A 19,515-nucleotide genomic window follows, 5' to 3' on the forward strand; every position below is an offset into this window, starting at 1 on the left:
TGTAATGTACGATAGCCTCCTCAGCAGATCGATCAGAAGCACGCATCAGGAGTACATAGTACTATGATGCTAGCATGGCCCCTGCATGGCTGCTGAATGTTAGCCCACAGCATCAGGAGTACATAGTACTATGATGCTAGCATGGCCCCAGCTCAGATGAGTCGACCACTCACCAATTTTACCGAGCATCTGCTAGTATTGTCGAGCACTCACTAACTAAGCCGACCACAAACAAACGTTGTCTGACCACACACACTATGGCTAGAGGTAGAAGAAGAGGGAGAACAGAGCATACACACACGGCAGAGACACCAGCGTTGCCCGGAGCCCTGTATAGGAGATGATAAATCTGAACTCTCTTTGTTGAGTTGCAGTGGCAAACTATATATACAACTCTATCCATCTAGTCCTAGTACAGCTCACATGCTGCAACAGTCACTAGATAACACAGCAGGACTGACTTCTACGCCTATCCCTGCATGTGGCTACAGTACGACAGGTGAGCCGTTCGGCGCCTGCCTCTACAGCGGCTACAGTACCACAGCAGGGAGCCTTTTCGATGCCGTCTTTCTCTTGCTGTGTTCACACAAGGAAGCGGTAGATTATCTAACAATTCTTCCCCTAATCCTACTGCTATCCCTTGTACCCCCTCCATGTCGATCATCTCTTCAGCTCCGTGAGTCGAAGGCGTCCGAGCGGCTTGGTGAGGACGTCTGCGAGTTGCCGACCAGTTTCGACGAACTCGATGATGATCTGCCCTCCATCGACACAGTCCCTGAGGAAGTGGAACTTCACTGTCGATGTGTTTGCTCCGGTCATGCAGAACCGGATTCTTCGCGAGGGCGATGACGGGCTGGTTGTCCACCATCAGTGCTGGTGGGTGAGCTTCCGCACCGGTTAGCTCGCCCAGCAGCCGGCGTAGCCACACAACTTGGCACGCCACTGTGGCCGCCACTACGTACCCTGTCTCGCACGTAGACAATGCCACCACCTTCTGTTTCAGCGACAGCCATGAAATTGGAGCCGACCCGAGGAAGACGAGCACTCTCGAGGTGCTCCGCCGTCCGTCGATGTCCCCCACCATGTCTACTATCGTTGAACTACAGTGAGCTACAGCCTACTCCCGTCTGTCTTAGGAAAGATGATCCCCTGATCCACCGTTCCCTTGACGTAGCGCAGTAGCCGCTTCACCGCAGCCTAGTGATCCTCTCTGGGATCCTCCATGAAACGACTGACGTGGCCCACAGCGAACGCAATATCCGGCCTCGTGTGGACTAGGTAGCGTAGACCGCCGACGATGCTCCGGTAGAGTGTTGCTTCCACCTTCACCGCGGTGCTAGCCTTTGTCAGCTTCAGCTGCTCCTTCATCGAAGTCACGCATAGTTTGCACTCAGCCATGCCGTTCCGCTCCAATAGCTTCGAGGCATACGCGCTCTGACTGAGCGTGAGTTCCTCCTTCCCCTGTCTCACCTCGATGCCGAGGTAGTAGGAGAGTGCGCCGAGATCGCTCATTCGAAAATGAGCCACCATCTCGTGCTTGAAGCTGTTGATGTCCCCCGTACGCGCACCGGTGATGATCAAGTTGTCCACATACACGCCGACGATGAGCTCCTCCTTCCCCCGTCGTCGCGTGTAGAGCGCGTGCTCGGTTGCGCACTGCTGGAACCCAAGCTCGCCCAGCGTGGCGTCAAGCTTGGCGTTCTATGCTCGTGGGGCCTGCCATAGCCCATAGAGCGCCTTGCGCAGTCGGAGCACCCTGTGCTCTTCTCCCTTGACGACGAAACCTAGAGGTTGCCGGACGAAGACCGTCTCCGCCAGCTCGCCGTTGAGGAAGGCCGATTTGACATCCTAGTGATGGACGCGTCAATCCTTTGCTGCTGCCAAAGCTAGTAGCAAACGGACTGACTCCATGTGCGCTACTGACGCAAAGACTTCCTCGAAGTCGATGCCCTCGCGCTAAACAAAGCCTCGGGCGACGAGGCGCGCCTTGTGCTTGACAATGGCACCAAGCTTGTCCCGCTTGACCTTGTACATCCACTTCAGGCTAATCGGACAACATCCTGGAGGTGGATCGACGAGCTGCCATGTCTTGTTTTTCTCGATCGCCTTCATCTCCTTCAACATCGTCTGTTGCTAGTTTCCTGTCGTGCTCGGCCAGCGCGAACGTGGGTGGTTCCTCTGCGCTGATGAGCAACGGCTCTTGATCATTGAGCAGCCGACCAGCCAGGCCTGAGGGCCCTATGCCACCGATGATGTCATTCAGCCTGCGGAACCGCACCTTCTCACCTTCGTGGAAGGTATCCACGAACTTAATGATATCACTTGGAGGTGAGGCAAACTCGATCAGTGTTGATGGAGTTCCCTGTTTCGCCTGATTCTGCCTGAGTGCTCGGCACAGCACCTGGAGTGCTCCACACCCCGTTTGTAGTGCTCGGCACTACTCCTAGATAGCTCGTCACTACTCTTACAGTGCTCGGCACCACTGTAGGAGTGCTTAGCCTCAGTCTTGGAGTGGTTGGCACCACTGCAAGACCTCTTGGCTCCGCTACGGGAGTGCTCGGACATCCGTCCTAGAGTGGTCGCCACCACTACAGAACCTCCCGGCACCACTCCTAGCATGCTCGGCATCCCTCCAGGAGTGCTCGGCACTTCTCCCGAAGTGCTCGGCATCCCTCCCGAAGTGCTCGGCCCTGCCCCACGAGTGCTCGGCTCTATCGCTGGAGTACTCGACACTCCTCCTGGAGTGCTCGACACCTCTTCTCCAGCGTCTCCACCACCGTGGATGACCAAGTGCTCGATGACGAAGGTGCTGGTGAAGCTGTCAGCTTCCCCCGTGCTCGGACTATTCCAGTCCTAAGCCGCCTTCTTGTCGAACACAATGTCGTGCGAGACAAGCACCTTGTCTCTGCGTGGGTCGTAGAGCCGATATGCCTTGGTACCCTTCGCGTAGCCCAAGAACACCATCGGTGTGCTCCTGTCCTCCAGTTTGGTAAGGATCGGCTTTGTCTTCCTGACATGGCTGATGCAGCCGAATGTCCGGAGGAAGGACACGCTCGGCTTGCGCCCATACCAAGCTTCGAATGGTGTCTTTCCTGTCAGGGCCTTGGTCAGAGCGCGGTTGAGGATGAACACCGCCGTGGTCACCGCCTCACCCCAGAACCTTGCCGGCATGCCTTTGGCCTTCATCATGGATCGAGCTATGCCGACCGCCGTCTGGTTCCGCCTCTCCACCACGCCATTCGGTTGCGGCGAGTACGGCACGGTGTGGTGTCATACCACACCCTGATCCGTGCAGTACGCAGCGAACTCTATCAAAGTGAATTCACCGTCGCAATCAGTCCTCAGCACGTGGAGCTTCTTGTCGCTCTCGGCCTCTGCGCGCATCTTGAACTTCTTGATCGCCGCCGCCGCTTCGTCCTTGCTCATCAGGAGTTGCAGCCACATGTAGCGACTGCAATCATCCACGAGCAGGAGGAAGTACCACCGACCATAGTTTGTAGCTGACATGATCGACCCGCAGAGGTCGCCATGGATGAGCTCGAGAGCGTCCTTCGCGCGATACTTGGCCGCCTTTGGGAATAGTAGCCTCCTCTGCTTCCCGGCCAGGCAGTTGTCACACAGCTCGCCTCCGTGCTTGATGTGGGGTAGCCCTCGAACCATCTTTTCCAGCCGACCAAGCGCGTCGAAGCTGAGATGTCCGAACCGGGCTATGCCACAACCATGGCTCCTTGGTATGCCTTGCCGCCAGACACACCGGCTGCTCTACCTTCAGGTTGAGCAGGTACAACCGGTTTAGGGACCTCTTCACCTTGGCGAGAAGTCGCTGCTCCCGGTTCCTGAATCCTAAGGACTCTGTCCTTGATCAGTACCTCGCTACCAGTGTTCATCTAGCTGACCAATACTGATGATGCTGGAATACAGTTGCGGGATGTAATATACATCCGTTAGCGCATGGTGCTCCCCTGTTCTGGCACCTAAAGATAATGGTGCCGCGCCCTTGGATTGCCACCTTTGAGCCATCACCAAACTTCACCGTACAGGTAACATCGTCGTCGAGCTCGGAGAAGGATGCCTTGGAGCCCATCATGTGATTGCTAGCACCAGAGTCCTAGATACCACCGCTACTCCTGATCGGCGCCCACATGCCCGAGGTGGACTTGAGCGTGCGGTTCGTCGAGGTTGACAGCCTTCAGGGCCTTCCCAGGTCCTTCCACCATCGTCACCTCTTCCTTCTCCTCGGCCTCGATGTCGTATAGTGCACAGAACGTCGCCATCAGGATAGTGGCCTCATCATCATTATCAGCTTGCGCCACATGAGCCTCAGCCTTCTTCTCCTGCTTGTGATTTGGGCACTCTCGTGCCAATGGCCCGTCTTCCCGCAGCGTCGACAGACGTTGGGGTCGACCTACTTCTTCTTTACCGAAGAAGTCTTGCTGCGGCGCTTGCTATCGTCACCGCGGCTGGAGGAGGCTACCCCGGAGTTCCTCCAAGCAGCCACTCCTGCCCTATTAGCAGCAGTTTGCCACTGTCCTTCATTGCTGTTGCCTGCTCCAGGTGTTCGTCCATCGCCCGCAGACAGCCTATCACATCCTCAATGGCGAGGGTGGACAAGTCTAGCATCGTCTCTATGGAGAGAGCGATCTAGATGCACTTTGCCGACATGAAATGGAGGTACTTAGAGATCGCCTCCTCTTCGTCGATGGTGACACCATGGCTTTTCAGCTTGCTGATGAGCGTCTGCAGGCGGAGGGAAAAGTCCTCCACCGTTTCACCATCCTTGAACTTGAGGTTGGCGTACTCCTGCTTCAGAAGCTGGGCCGTCGCCTTCTTTGAGCGGTCGATACCGACGCGCATTGCCGCAATAGCCTCCCACGCCTTATTAGTCCGAGCTCTTCGCCCCCAACGGCTCTCTGTACTCCATCAGTATAGCAGTGAGGATAGCCTCCAACGCTGACATATCATCTTCCTCATTGTCGGTGCCCTTGTCAGCAGAATTCCAGAGCCGTCGGACCCTAAGCTTGACCTTCATGGTCACCGACCACTTCTCCATAGTTGGTGCGAGTCAGCGTAGGCCAACTAGGTGCCGCTGACCTCCCGTACCGTGCGAACAACGACCTCCGGTCGTAGCTGGGCAGCCACAGCAGTGCCACTGCTGTCGCCCATCTCCGAACCGTTCGTCATCGCCAGCGGTTAGTCCAGCGATGGCGCTTGTACGGCTCTGATACCACTTGTTAGCCCACAGGATCACCGGCTTAGGTGAGTCGACCACTCACCAGTCTTGCCGAGCACCCGCTAGTGTTGCCGAGCACTCACTAGCTAAGTCGACCACGAAGAAGCGTTGTCCGACTACACACACTATGGCTAGAGATAGAAGAAGAGGGAGAACAGAGCATACACACACGGCAGAGACACCAGCGTTGGTCGGAGCCCTGTATAGAAGATGATAAATTTGAACTCTCTTTGTTGAGTTGCAGTGGTAAACTATATATACAACTTTATCCATCTAGTCATAGTATAGCTCCCATGCTGCAACAGTCACTAGATAACACAGCAGGACTGACTTCTACGCATGTCCCTGCATGTAGCTACAGTACGGCAGGTGAGTCGTTTGGCGTCTGCCTCTACAGCGGCTATAGTACCACAACAGGAAGGCTTTTCGACATCGTCTTTCCTTATTATGTGTTCATACAAGGAAGCAGTAAATTATCTAACTCATAAGGTAACCGAGTCCTGAAGATCAAAAAAAAAAAAAGTCTGCCCACGTTCTTTTCCCCGTCTCTTGAAAATCCTACCGTGCATTCTTTTGTGTCCAAATTATTAGTCATATGATCATAACCTCACCATGTGAGTACCAGCTAAGGATTGTTGTGTGTGTGTTTGGTCCAATAATTGGCCGGCTTCAGCAATGGTTCTTTTGATTTACTCCAGATTCCAGCTTTGTTCCACCGGAGAGCTCTTGCATACGGGGGCATTCGGTGAACAGGTCGATGAAGCGCCGTTTCCAAGTTCCGCAAGCAAAGGGGGCACAAGTAGTTGTTCTCCCTCCGGGAGTCCCAGCCTCGTTGTTGCCGTCTGTCCGAAGTCCGTTGCCGATTTCGCAGCAGTAACCAGAGAAAAAACTTGCAAATTGCAACACACTGGCGCCCAATAATGTTTCCAAGAAATCAATCAGCGACGGAAAATTGGAAATGTGCGACCTTCGAACTGGATAGAGTATGATCCCTCTGCCTTCTAGGTCCAGGTGACCTTTGAAAAGGGAGGCCGGAAACGAGAGATCGTAATTCCAGTGGGGCTACTCCACTTCGATCCGTAGATGAAACTCCTGTCCAAGATCGGCTCAGCAACCCTCCCTACCCACACATCCGAAACTGAACCTATCGGAGTCGACAACGACACTGCTGCTGCTGGCTGCTCCGCTCATCGGAACGGGTTTGGTCGCCGACCGACTGGCGCTCGCGAGCACGGAGAACGGCAGATTCGACGGAGAGGCGGGCCGGGGCGGCGGTGCCACACTACGGCCCAACTCGGGCCCAGTAGAAGCTAGGCGGCCTCGTGAGCACAAACGGGCCTGCGATGTGATGCCTTGCGTGTACTGTCCTCGTGAGCACAAACGGGCCTGCTATGTGAAAAGTGTGCGGGCCAGAAAATCGTTGACAAGGCCCAAAGTGGTGTGCCAGTGAGATCACCCCAATTTACGGGATTGCAGTTGCAGAGCAGTTTCTGCTAACTGACTCCGAAACTTCTGATGTGATGACAAGCTTGAAATTTCAATTCACCCTTTAAACTTCGTCGATGCAAGTTGTATGTTTACAGGAAACAACGTGGCATGTACAACCTTTCACTTCAACAGTTTAAGATTGACAAAAAGATTAAAATGTTTCTTCACTTCTTCTTTTTTTTTGCAAAAAGAAGAGATTTTAATAAGCAACGGTAAAAGAGAGATACAAGGAAAGCAACGACTAATCCACGTCCGAACGAACTTTTATGACAGAAGAAGGTGTTCTGTTTTACACGCGCGAGTTCACCGGAGTTTCCTTCCGCGGTTGCTTCAACGGCTAACTCGGCGTCATTACGACGCCGTCTCGCTCTCGTGTTCCCATCTCCAGTTCGTTTCATAGCCGGACCTCTCCTCCCGTTAAAGAGCCAAGACGAGCACGACGAACTCGCAAACGGCCAGGGGGCGAAGAATTCCTTCCTTACTTCACTTCCACGCAGAGTCCAGGGCACAATCACAGCTTCAGTCAATAAACCCTAGCCCTAGCCCCTCTCTTCCCCACGGCCCCCTTCCCGTATGGACGGGGCCCATATCGCCGCCGCCTCGCCGGAGGCCGGCGGGGCGTCCTCGTCGGCCTCGTCTTACGGCGGCTCGGCGTCCGGGCGCTACTGGCTGCGGAAGGGGGTGCACCTGCGGCGGCGGCGGCGGCGGGTGGTGGCCGTTAAGGGAGGGGAGAGAGCCGGTGGCGGCGATGTGCAGGATCTCGCGCTGCCTCTCGGGATGTCCTTCGCCGCGGTGCTTGCCCAGGTGAGCGGGATGTGTCTTGCCTCTTTCCTTCTCTTCTTGTCTAGGCAGCGGCGACCCAAAGATTCAATCTTTACGCCCTTCGTGCGATCCAGATTGCCTTGCTATGTTTGCATGGTTAGAATTTTGTGCGAGCGTTCGCAAGAATATGTAGTTGGTTACTACTTATTCATTAATTGGTAGTTCCATTTAGACTCAAATTGTTGTTTTGCGCGATGCTTGTATGTATGCAAGAAAGAGTTTAAGCTGCCCCTGACCCAAATTGTTGTTCCAGTAAACACTCAGCAATTGTTTGGTACTATTGTGATTAGATTAGAAGCTAGTCTTTTCTCTCTGCCACCCAAGCGGATGCTGTTCATTGAATTGTGATTATTTGGCTCCCCAGTGGCGCTTGCATTGTGTGACAGTATCTCAAGACCCAGCTGCTCTCATCTTTATTGGAGTTTGTGACTACCAAACATGAGGTGCTGCTCAAGCCACTGAAGATTTCTAATTTTATTCAGTGCAAAATTGATGAGTTCTGTCGTACTTGGGATAATGCTGTTCAGTTACGATTGGGGGAAAAGTATAGGAATTGTAGACTTGTATATACTTTCTATAAAAGCTGGGTTACCTCTGTCAAAAAAAGTAAAGGAACTTTGGATGAATCAGATCCTACTATTCTTGCTTGGCTCATGAAAGATTATTTTTGGCTGTTGTTTCAAACTTGCCATATGAATGCACCACATAGCTAAAGGGCTGGGGACGACATACTTTGATTTTTAACGCTTATCTTGATTATGGTCCTGTTTGACTTATGTTCTGTTGTTAACTGTTTTTTTTTCTTTTTAAAAATAAATTCTATGAGTTTGAATCTTAAGCACTGCATGCTTGTTTATATCAAGGTGTAAAGGCATGAGCATCTCATCCTAATATTCTAATTGATAGTGCGTGCTGGAATGTTTGCTACTTATATTTTTGGCCTAATAGGAGGAAGTACATTCTATCAGTATTTCAAATTAGTGCAATTAGTGAAATGATTTTCGGTGGATCTACTTGGGGAAACACCAATCAGATTCAAAAACTAACACCTCCTTCTCTTACAGGTTCTAAATAGATGCAATGGTTCTGAAGGAAGATTAGGACCTGATGTCCTCTCAAAGGTACATATGCTGTCTTCAGTCTTCTCGTAAATGATTGCTGTTTGGAACAAAACCATGGATGTCTCACACCAATTCTGGATGCAGATGTGTACCTCGGCAGTGAAGGAGTCCTTAACAAATGTATGAGCAGGCCGGTTTCTTTTTGACTACTCTGTTTCCGCTTCCCATAAGCTTCTTATATCTCTTTTTTTTGTGGTGTAGATTTATGGTGACAAATTTCAGAGTTTCATGAGTAACTTTGAGAAAGCTTTTGGTAGTACACTGAGAACCATTCACCTTATCAATGAAACACCTGTCTATGAGCAAGATATGGCGCAATGTTCTTACAAAGATGGTAATTCTGTACCTGATGAAATCAAGTTGGGTGGTGCTGATTCATTACCTGAAATAAAGTTGGGTGGTGCTGATTCACAAAGTCAGATACATGATGTCCAGACTGACATGCCCCCTGAGTTCCATGAATAATCAGATTGTTCTTCATGCGGGCGTCAATCATCAGCTGGTTCACCTTACTCGTAGCAGATCTAATCCAGAAATTGATCAGCACATCCTTAGTGTATTTGAGAGATCTCTGAATGAGCAAGCTCGTTCAAATGAGCTCAAGGAGCTTGAAATAGGACTCACTATGAGAAAATTGCAATTGAGCCGATCTCAGTTAGCTCTGAGCTCCGATTCACACATGTTAGAGAAGATCAAAGTTCGGATGGGATTTCAAAAAGCCTCTTTCAAAGAGAAGAAATTCAAGACTGAAATGGAGGATACAAAACATGCAGAACTTTTCAGGAAACTTATAGATATGCTTCTTACGGCAGTGGTACTCATGTCTGTCTGTTTTGGATATGGAACATATATTTACTCGTACCAGCGGATAACTGCTGCTACTTCAGCCTGTGCAGCAATTTCAAGGGTATGTACCACATTTTTCCGATACAAATTAGCTGTTTCCAATTGTCATTGTTGAGAAGCTCATATCATGTGCTCCCTTTTCTTGCAGGAGTATACATCTTGGTGGATGCCAAGTTCAGTGTCAGCATTCAACTCTGGTTTGTTGCTTTTCAAATGCCATATGATAGCAGCAACAAGGATATTCTTTGGAATTTTGATGCTCCTATTAATTGGTTGGTTGATATTCCAGCGTTCTGCAATGACTGGACCAAACATGCCAGTAACATTCAATGTTATGATATTGGGAGTTCTTTGTGGTTATTTTGGAAGGCCGTTGTGTCGACACACTGGGCGGGGATGGAAATGTATGGCTTATATACTGGGAGGCCCTTTGCTCCATCCATTTACTTGGAAACATTTGGCCATCTCTTTTACATCGCATGCTCTATGGTCCTATTTCTGTGACTCACAGGACCAAGGCTGTTCATTTACCATATTGGGCCCGCCGATACACATTTTATGTTTTGGTGTCACTTATTCTGCCATGCTTGGCTGGTTTGCTGCCATTTGCATCTCTGTCAGACTGGAAAGATCTTGCAGTTCAACATTTGAAGTCCAGATTCAGTGGAAGTAACATTGAGGATTGATTGTTGAGAGATTGGTTGTGGTTATCGGTGTAAGCTCAAACCCTTTTTGTGAAGGTGTAAAGGCTTTTGCAGTTTTGGCCACTGTTGTCCATTAGGACCACATATGAATTGGATTTCAGTGTAGCAAAGGAGGAAAGCTATTTTGTTTGACTTCCTTTCATCCTCGGACCGAAGATATGTAAACAGAGTTATTGGAGTGACAACAAAATCTCTCCTTTCCTTGTAGTGAAATATCAGATGGCCAGGTTCTGTAGTTGTGCTCCTATGTGCACCGCTACCGATACCAAGAGCAAGACGCTTCATATCGCCTATGTAATTTATTGTTACCAGGAAGCTTATGAATATGATTAGTCTCTGCAGTTTCATTGCATATTTTTTGTGGCTCTTTTGTGCACGGACATTTTCAACAGTGATTGGAATCTGATGATTTACCTTCCCTTCTCCATGGTCTGGGTGGTCTCCTCATCCCATTTTCAACAGTTGCTTGCATCATAGTTCTTCAGATGCATGTATGTTGTAAAGGGGCTCAGAAGCTCAATGCATCATTTGTATTTATTTGTACACATTATTTGGATTTGTTATGTGTACAGCAGTGATGTACGGTGATATAGATCTGTAAAGAGTTTTTTTTTGAGAGAGAGAGAGTTGCTGCAGCATCAATTATATGTATCAGTTCAACAGAACTTGCTTATGTTTGTGCAATGCTCTCATTCAGAATAAGTGGAGTTAAAAACTGAGTGTGCCCAATTATTTTTACTGTGGCCTACAATGGCTTTATAGATGCTTAAACTGGTATGAAATGGCATGTGCAAGTTTGTCTTGAAATTTCAAAATGGTTATTTTTTAAATCACGGCATGGCTGGGAAATCTGGAACTGGATGCCGCAGGGGCTCCCGAGTTGGCTCAGGCGGTGCTGCTCGAGGGGGGAAAAACCAACGGGTGTTATTTAGATTTTTTGTGGAAAAAAATAAGCAGAAACATGGCTGTGGCCGCGGCTGCGTCTCTCGCTCTCTCCCCCACCTCCGCGCTCCACCCAAGAATCCCAACGCGCACCCCGCCATGCGCCGAGGGACGTCGTCTCCTGGACGTCCACCATCGCGCACGCGGCGCGACAGGGTGACCTGCATGCTGCGGCCGCGTCTCTCTGCGCTATGCTCTCCTCCCCCGCCGCGCCGGCCCCGAACGACGTCACGCTGCTTACCGTCCTCTCCGCCTGCGCCGACTTTCCATCCTTGCCGCTAGCCCGCCCCCTCGCCCTCACCCTCCACGCTCGCGCGCTCAAGCTATTCCCCTCCCACCTCCTCCTCTGCACCTGCCTCGCGCGGTTCTACTTCGCGTCCCGCCTCCCGCACCTCGCGCTCCAGCTGTTCGACACAATGCCTGTCCGCTCCGTCGTCACCTACAACACTATGATCTTCGGGCTTATGCGGAATGGCCTCGTGGACGCGGCGTTCGAGGTGTTCGACGGGATGCCCGGCCCGGACAAGGTCTCATGGACGGCGCTCATCGACGGGTTCGTCAAGAACGGGCGCCATGACGAGGCCATCGACTGCTTCCGCGCCATGCTGCTGGACGGCGTCAAGCCGGACTACGTCACGTTGATCGCCGTCGTATCTGCATGCGCGGAGGTAGGCGCGCTCAGGGCTCGGGATGTGGGTGCACCGGCTCGTGCTCAGGCAGGGATTGGAGCGCAATGTCCGCGTTGCCAACTCGCTGATCGACATGTACGCGCGGTGCGGACAGGTGAACCTCGCAGCGCAGGTGTTCCGCTCCATTAGGAAGCGGACGGTGGTCTCCTGGAACTCGATGATCGTTGGGTTCGCAGCCAATGGCCGATGCACGGACGCGATCGAGCTCTTCGAGGAGATGCGGAGGCAGGGGTTCAAGCAGGACGCGGTGACGCTCACCGGCGTCCTCACGGCTTGCAGCCATGCCGGTCTCACTGAGCACGGCCTGAGGTACTACGACCTCATGACGACAGAGTACAGTGTCGCTGCGCGGATGGAGCACTACGGGTGCGTGGTCGACCTGCTCGGCCGTGCCGGGCGATTGGAAGAGGCGATGCACGTGGTGGAGACGATGCCGATGCGACCCAACGAGGTGGTGCTCGGGGCACTCCTCGCGGGTTGCCGGATGCACGGCGACCTGGACATGGCCGAGCAGCTGATGCAGCACCTCTTCGAGCTAGACCCCGGGGGCGACGCCAACTACGTGCTGCTTTCCAACATCTACGCAGCGGCCGTCGGGAAGTGGGACGGCGCGGGGAAGGTCCGAAGCCTGATGAAAGCGCGCGGGGTGAAGAAACGGCCGGGGCACAGCACCGTGGAGATCGATGGCGACGTGCACGAGTTCGTGTCGAGCGATCGGTCCCATCCGCAGGCCGAGGAGATTGGCCAGATGCTTGGGCTACTGAGGCACGAGATGGCAATGTATGTTTGTGATGATCATGGAAGCAGCAGCTTGGATGGGGATTGAGCTGCTGGGACTGCAAGAATATGGAAGATGCAATACTTCAAGGCACCACCACAGGGTTCATAGTATTGCCCTGTGCCTGTGGAATGTCCTCTCTGTAAAGGTGGTTCTTTGCTAGGGATGAAAACGGATCGGATCGGAGCGGATAATGGCTTCCCCACATCCTAATCCATTCATTTTGATCGGATACGGAGCGGATTGGATATTACACGGATTCGGATGCGAATATGAAATTTTCAGGATGTCGGAAATGGTACGGATTTAGACCGGTGTCGGAGCGGAAGTGGACTTTTAAAGTCGGATAATATGTGCTTACATGTTTTTTTATGATGAGAAACAATTCATTAACCAAAATTATAAAGCGGCAAATAGACAATCACCAGAATTACCATTCAGGTCATGCGTAAACATACTTAAATTACGATAATAGTTGACTAGCTTTGTTTGTGGCTCATATAATAATGCTTGTGTCATGGGCTGAGCTAACTTATATTCTTGTCGTTTGGGCTCCTTAAAATATTCGGATTATCCTATTATGAACGTCGGATAATCCGCGTTCAATTATTGGATAATCCATATCCACTTGATTTCGCCAATCACATATCCTACATCGCATCCGCATATAATCGGATTCAGATTATCCGCATTCGTACGGATATTAAAAATACTTCTCCATATCCTTAAAATTTGGATTCGGAGCGGCGGATTATCCATACCACTCTCACCCCTACTCTTTGATGGTCCAACAGACGAAACATCTGTGTAGATATGTGTCTGTATTGTCTTTGTAGCTTGCTAGTGCACGTAGCAGTTGGCCTGTTACTACTACCAGGACATGGTTATTGCCCATCATCACTGAGTCATAATGTAGGGATTCAGCGTATACAGCACATGGGTAGATCAGTTGATTTCAGTATGTTTGATCACAATTTGATGAGATCGATAACAGACAACCATGTTGCTTTTATGTGGAGCTTAGGCATATATGATCGGCTAAAGACTAAAGAGTACAGACACTAGCATTCTAGGTGCTCTGTTAACATCAACAAAAATGGAATTTGACCTGTACATGTACGTGGCTAAAAACAGAATACGAAATATTATATTAGAGCATTGACCAACCACGGAAGGGACGGGCCTGGTAGCAAGCAGTAGAGTCTTACCTCCTGTGACCGTAAGGTCTCGGGTTCGAGTCACGGTCTCCTTCGCATTGCACAGGCAAGGGTAAGACTTGCCACTGACACCCTTCCCCAGACCCCGTACAAAGCGGGAGCTCTCTGCACTGGGTACGCCCTATTGACCAACCACTGTATTATACCGCCAGCATAAACATCTTTCACGCAACATTTTTTACATTAGAGTGATTTCCCGTCAGGCCAAAATGTCAAGCACTAGTAAACACTAGATCAGCCGGATATTCAGGCACACGTAATCTGAAATAGTCGTTAGAGCATGGTGTAAAGAGCGGTACAAGCACGAAAAGAACCACTTGAAACGAACGCAAATTGCCCACATTAAAGCACACATTGTTGCTTCTAAGCGTTTGGATGTGCTTACCAGATTGAAAGCAATTTTAGACCTTTCCCTAAACTACAAAGCATGAAAATGGTACAGTGAGCAAGGGATGACCTCCCCCTAAACTACAAAGCATGAAAATGGCACATTGAGCAAGGAATGCCTTCAGATTGAGGGATCATTCTCCGAATTCAGGCCAGGGGTCATCCTGATTGAGGGATCATTCTCCGAATTCAGGCCAGGGGTCATCCTCATTATAGCAACAGCTCACGCATGTAGGTTAAATCTATAAAATGAAAAAAATCATTAGTACAGGCAAGTTCAGCTAAATATTTTCTTGAGTGATAAAATGGAGGTGATCAAAGCAGCTGTTTGTTTAATAGGAAGCAGGAAGACTTACCAGCTTATGTACAATCAAATATGTTAGCAATCAATGAGGACATCAGGCGCCATATTGTTGCAGCGGTCTCGTTACAAATGGGTGCTCAAATAGCTGAGCAGCAGATGGCCGGTCATTTGGATTTGCTTGGACACACTTCTTTATGAAATCACGCGCATCTTCTGATAATGTATTAGGAATTTCTGGTGGTATTCCCCTACCAATTTTAAGCAAAGCATGTGTCTACAAAACAGGAGAAATATGATATCATTCACCTTGAAAGTATAGCTTTCAATCAAGAGAGTGCTACTTGTGTGTGCGCATTTATGATATTTCTCACAAAAATAATGGAATCATCTTGACCAAGACTACTGCTATTTTTGGTCCACTATACCATATGACATTTGCACAAACAAACATAGATAGATAAACAGCAAATCCATCAGTCAGGAAAGGTAGCCACACAGATCTCTTTCTTTCTTCTTGTATTCAAAGTTTAAACTTTAAATTACGTTGTATATACAAGTTTGTTACTGCTGCAGCAGAAAATTTAGGAGGCACAATCACTTACCCATTCCATATCAGGGTATGGCACTTTGCCTGTCAGCATCTCCAAAACTGTGCAGCCAAGACTCCATATGTCCGCTGGAGGTCCATGTGGCTTAGCCTTAGCAACCTAATAATGAAAATATGCCATCAGGAAATGCCCACAATATTGGGTCGCAACTGGCAAGACCAAATTTTATCATCACTTTTGTGACAAAGTAAAGTAATAGCTTGAAGTCATATCACGCTTTTGTTTGTCACAGTGCTTACAAAATTTTCAGTTACAATTACAACTAGCTGGCTTGATTTTCAAAAGCTGGCTCATAAGTATCAAACTTGCCATTGTCAAGTAACTGAACTACGGAAAGGCACATCATTAATGTTGAAACCACTTGAGATACTTAGAATTATATTCTGGATTATTTTAAGATCGCTGAGATAGAAACAGCGCAGAACCACAACTGCACATACTAACCTCAGGGGCCATCCAGTAGACAGTTCCCTTGCTAGATTTTGCTTGGTTCAAAATTGACATCTTGCGAATGCAAATTAGAAAGAGTCAGCATAACATGTAGACTGTAGAACTTAGATGAATCATACGGTGTTTAGAATGTCGTAGTGAATACCTCCTTTGCAAGTCCAAAATCTGCCAATTTGACCAATCCGCTTGCATCAACTAGGATATTGGCACATTTTATATCTCTAGTAACATAGGGGGTGAACAAGTTCAATATCCAGATGTAAAGTAGAAAATCAAATTGATACATCATTCTGATTCAATCCTAACTCACCTATGCAGAACATTCCGCTGATGTAGATAGTGCAAACCATTCAGAATCTGCCTTGTATATGCTGAGACTTGTGAATCTTGCAAACGGTATTTTTGATATAAAGCTGCCAAAGATCCTTGAGTAACAAGTTCAAGAAAAATATATAGTTTCCCACCTTCCTGCAAAGAATTCGTCCCATAAATTTAACATTAAAAAAACGTTCATGATGGACAGCTGCCATATACTTGAAGATAGCATGTAATATGAACAAAAGGAGAGCACAAAACGGAGCACAACAAAGCAATCACCACACAGAGAATTTTAATATAGAAAATAAATGTATGCTTATCATAGTTTTATTCTGGAAATGAATTTCATGACTATAGAAATGAGTTTAGTACCTTATCTGTTCCAAAATACTGAACTATATTTTCATGCTCCAAACGACTCAAGAGAGATATCTCCTGGAACAGTGAAACAAAATAATTACCTATTATCAGTGGAAGTCAAGAAAAATAATTGGATAATTGAGAAACATGTTTGAAGCAGCGTAATCAGCATAATTCTCAAGCATGCATAATTCATAACTCACATGTTCAAGCTGAAGAATGCATTGTTTTGCATTGAGTCCTTGGTCCATTAATGATACTTCCTTGACAGCAAAGAAAAAGCCATCACTGTAAAATACATGTTAGAAGTCAGTCTCTGAAATATTGTGTTGCACAGGATGTATGTGTTCATAAAAACTGTCTGAATGTTTTCCCACCAAATAGCTGCATTTGATAATAGAAAATTTGTGAACTCTGGAGTTCCTATGAAAATGATAAATTGATCTCATATAATGCTAGCCAACATCAAGAAATGGCATCACAGACAACCTGTGAAAAGATCGATATATGCATGCCAATCTTATAATTATTATATATAACTAAATATTGTTTCTGGCACAGAGAATCCTAATGAAGTGAAAGCTCAGATGGGACACAGGACTCTGCATGAAACACCAGGAGATTTTATTCCCTCAAACAAAGATTCCAAGATAGACTAAAATCCAACGAATAAGAGTTGACTTAGGATCAACTGAAAACTGATGTCCAGTATATTCTTTTGAAAGTCAGGCAATAGTTAAGCACGCCTAAAATGAGAAGTATTACATCCATTGCAATATATGTGAAAACTGCTAGTAGCACCATAAGATCCCAATTATGCACGCTAAAACTTGATAGCTGATATACCAGAACATAAACACAGTTTCAGCAATACTATGTATATTCCGCACAGCAAAACTGTAGTTGTGTTTCCATTGTTCTCTCTGTCCTAGTTAATTATGACGCAAACAAAAACACAATAATGCGAATATGATAGTAATTATCATGAAGTAGGAAGATCCAAACTTACTTGCTAATCGCCTCGGACACTGAACCAAAAGATCCACTGCCGAGATGATGTCCCTTTTGCCAAGACGTGATAGTTCTCTTAAACCGCCTGTTTGGCGACGGCGAGATCAAATACTCTGTGCTCCGAGAAGGGGACTCAGCTACGGCTTGAACCACGGCAGCGGTAGTCTCTCTTGGCGCCTCGACAACTACCGCTTTTGTTCTCTCCACTCGTAGCTGATCCACCTTGACCACATCGCCCTTTCCCTTCACTCCGTCTGCAGTCCTCTCCTTCACCACAGCGGCAATCGCTCGTTTGGAAGATTCCCCTGTCTCCGATTGGACAGCTCTGTTGCTCGATTCGGTTCCAGACCCCTTGTACGATCGTGCAGAAACTTCAGCAGCCTCCGGTTGGACTACTTTGGCGGCCAACACAGCTTGCTCACCCTCGACGGCTGCATCCAGTCTCGCTGCGACCGCGGCGTCCCGTCCAGAAACATCTGGAGGCCCCTGTGGTGCTGGTGCCATCCCCTCGGCGCCCGCACCCGGCAGCAGCTGCGGCGCCTCAAGCGACTGGCGGCGGCTGCGGGAAGAGTTGGGGATGTGCGCCATGGTGGCGGCGTAGACGGCCGGCGGGATGGTGAAGTCCTCGGGGCCCTTGAGGCCGAGCTTCCGGAAGAGGTCGGCGACCTCCGCGCCCCCGCGGCGGATGCGGAAGCTGGTCTGCGACGCGAACTCCGGGCCGAGGTCGACCGGCGCGAGATCGTCGGCGCCGTCGTCCTCGGCCGGGTACGAGGAGTGTTTCATCGCGTTGATGCGCGCGAGCTGCGGCCGATGGCGCGGCCTGGGACGCTGCGGCGCCGCCATGGGATGGGATGCGCTCCGGCGCGCAGTGACCCTTGCGTGGGGAGCAGGGCAAGGAGGGAGGGCACAGACGCGAGGCGGAACGCGTCCGCGGTCGCCGGTTGCGAGTGGGGTTTGACGATGAGGGAGGGAGCAAGGGAGGGAGGGGGTCTGCGGCCTGCTTCTCCGCGACCTGGGAGGCGCCGATGCCGACGTTTGCCGTGCGCGCGCGCTCTTGACCCGGCGCGGCTGTGGTCGCTGCGTTGGGGAATAGCAAGAGCCGAAAGCGACCGGGTCGGCGCCTTGCGCGCGTGTTTTTTGTCACGGCGTATCGCGTCGCGAGCGGCGGAACGGGGCAAGAGGACGACCGGGCTGCAGCCGCCGGGCGGGGCAGGGCAGGCAGGGGGTCGCGGTCACATCACACGTTGACATGGCCTACGCGTCAGGACTGTGGAGGAGCAGCCAGCGCACCTGGTCGTTTGGACTGCAGCCGCCGAGCCGCTGGACTAGCCGGTTAGCCTCCGTCTCGGGGCTGCGCTCCACATCGGCGAAGCAACTAGTCGTCGACGATTAAGGCTGCGAATTGGGGATAAGTTGGGAGGTCAGAACGGTAGCGTCGTTGATCGCTCCACCAAGTCATGGTCAAACATGGATGTGTACGGTGTACCGTCAAACATGGATGTACAGTCAATGATGGATGCCCGCTTGCCCAGCAGTCACGTGTGCCCGTCCGTATACACCCGCTTGTTTGGTTCAGACGACTAAAGCTTAGTCATCCCTTTTTTGCTTCTTTAAGTCCCTAATTAAGAGCTAAACATATTGATTAAAATAGACTAAAGGCTCAAAAGGACAGCCCCTGTCCCTCGTTGTTGCCCTGTTCCTCACCCCGCTGCCATTAACATGGGTGTTTTGGTCTTTGCTCGCATTTTTAATGGTCTTTAGTCCTTATCCAAACAAGGTAGGAACTAAAGTTTAGTCTCAGAGAATATGGAAAAAAATATGCTCTATATAAAAGCATCTACAAGAGTTCTCTAAGCCTCTTCCTAATCATTGGTTTCTAGCAAGATGAGAAAAAACCCCACTACAACAACTCCTAATACGTCCTCTTAATCTTTTAGAACTTAGAAAAATCACCATGTTCCACGTAAAGTTATGCGCTTTCGAGTCGCGTATATCTTCTTTCCCCGCGTGTATTTGTCGGCCAATCTAAAAGTGAAAGGGTGTGAAAAGAATAAAGAGTAGAAATGATTCCTGATGTAAATATACAAGAGCGAAATAATATATAAAAGTGGTTAAGATAATTTTGAAATAGTATTGGATTCCTGATGTAAAATTATCTTTTATATTTTAGGAGTGGGTTATTAAAAATTCTTGAAGAAGACCTTCTTTATTCCTTCCAATAATTTTTTAAGTTGTAAAAC

General features: G+C 49.3%; 2 protein-coding genes and 1 pseudogene across 2 annotated transcripts; 2 read left to right on the top strand and 1 right to left on the bottom strand.

Moving 5' to 3' along the window:
* The first annotated feature begins 6,857 nt into the window (after positions 1-6,857).
* Positions 6,858-10,920, top strand: LOC136464602 (protein CPR-5-like; annotated as a pseudogene).
* A 252-nt stretch (positions 10,921-11,172) lies between these two features.
* Positions 11,173-13,086, top strand: LOC136464603 (pentatricopeptide repeat-containing protein At1g05750, chloroplastic-like). Its single transcript, XM_066463554.1, is given in 3 exon segments — positions 11,173-11,208; positions 11,210-11,833; positions 11,835-13,086. Coding segments are annotated over 3 exon segments (1,494 nt in total). The 3' UTR covers positions 12,669-13,086.
* Positions 13,087-14,004: 918 nt separating this feature from the next.
* LOC136464605 (mitogen-activated protein kinase kinase kinase 1-like) lies at positions 14,005-18,348 on the bottom strand. Its single transcript, XM_066463555.1, has 9 exons — positions 17,274-18,348; positions 16,468-16,552; positions 16,277-16,339; positions 15,897-16,054; positions 15,732-15,807; positions 15,581-15,640; positions 15,131-15,235; positions 14,581-14,802; positions 14,005-14,466 (listed from the first exon to the last, which is right to left on the bottom strand). The coding sequence occupies exons 1-8, from the start codon at positions 18,116-18,118 to the stop codon at positions 14,623-14,625; spliced, it is 1,572 nt and encodes a 523-aa protein (XP_066319652.1). The 5' UTR covers positions 18,119-18,348; the 3' UTR covers positions 14,005-14,466; positions 14,581-14,622.
* Between the last annotated feature and the right edge of the window lie 1,167 nt (positions 18,349-19,515).

This window comes from Miscanthus floridulus, chromosome 7 (assembly GCF_019320115.1).
Source record: "Miscanthus floridulus cultivar M001 chromosome 7, ASM1932011v1, whole genome shotgun sequence".
Classification (NCBI taxonomy): domain Eukaryota; kingdom Viridiplantae; phylum Streptophyta; class Magnoliopsida; order Poales; family Poaceae; genus Miscanthus; species Miscanthus floridulus.

What these genes read in the sequence shown, in the direction of transcription:
- LOC136464605 (XM_066463555.1), bottom strand. Translation starts at nt 18,118, where the DNA reads ATGGCGGCGCCGCAGCGTCCCAGGCCGCGCCATCGGCCGCAGCTCGCG. An exon ending in GTGTCCGAGGCGATTAGCAA is followed by an intron (nt 16,553 to 17,273) that starts GTAAGTTTGGAT and finishes TGTATTTTACAG; the next exon opens with TGATGGCTTTTTCTTTGCTG. An exon ending in GCATTCTTCAGCTTGAACAT is followed by an intron (nt 16,340 to 16,467) that starts GTGAGTTATGAA and finishes TCACTGTTCCAG; the next exon opens with GAGATATCTCTCTTGAGTCG.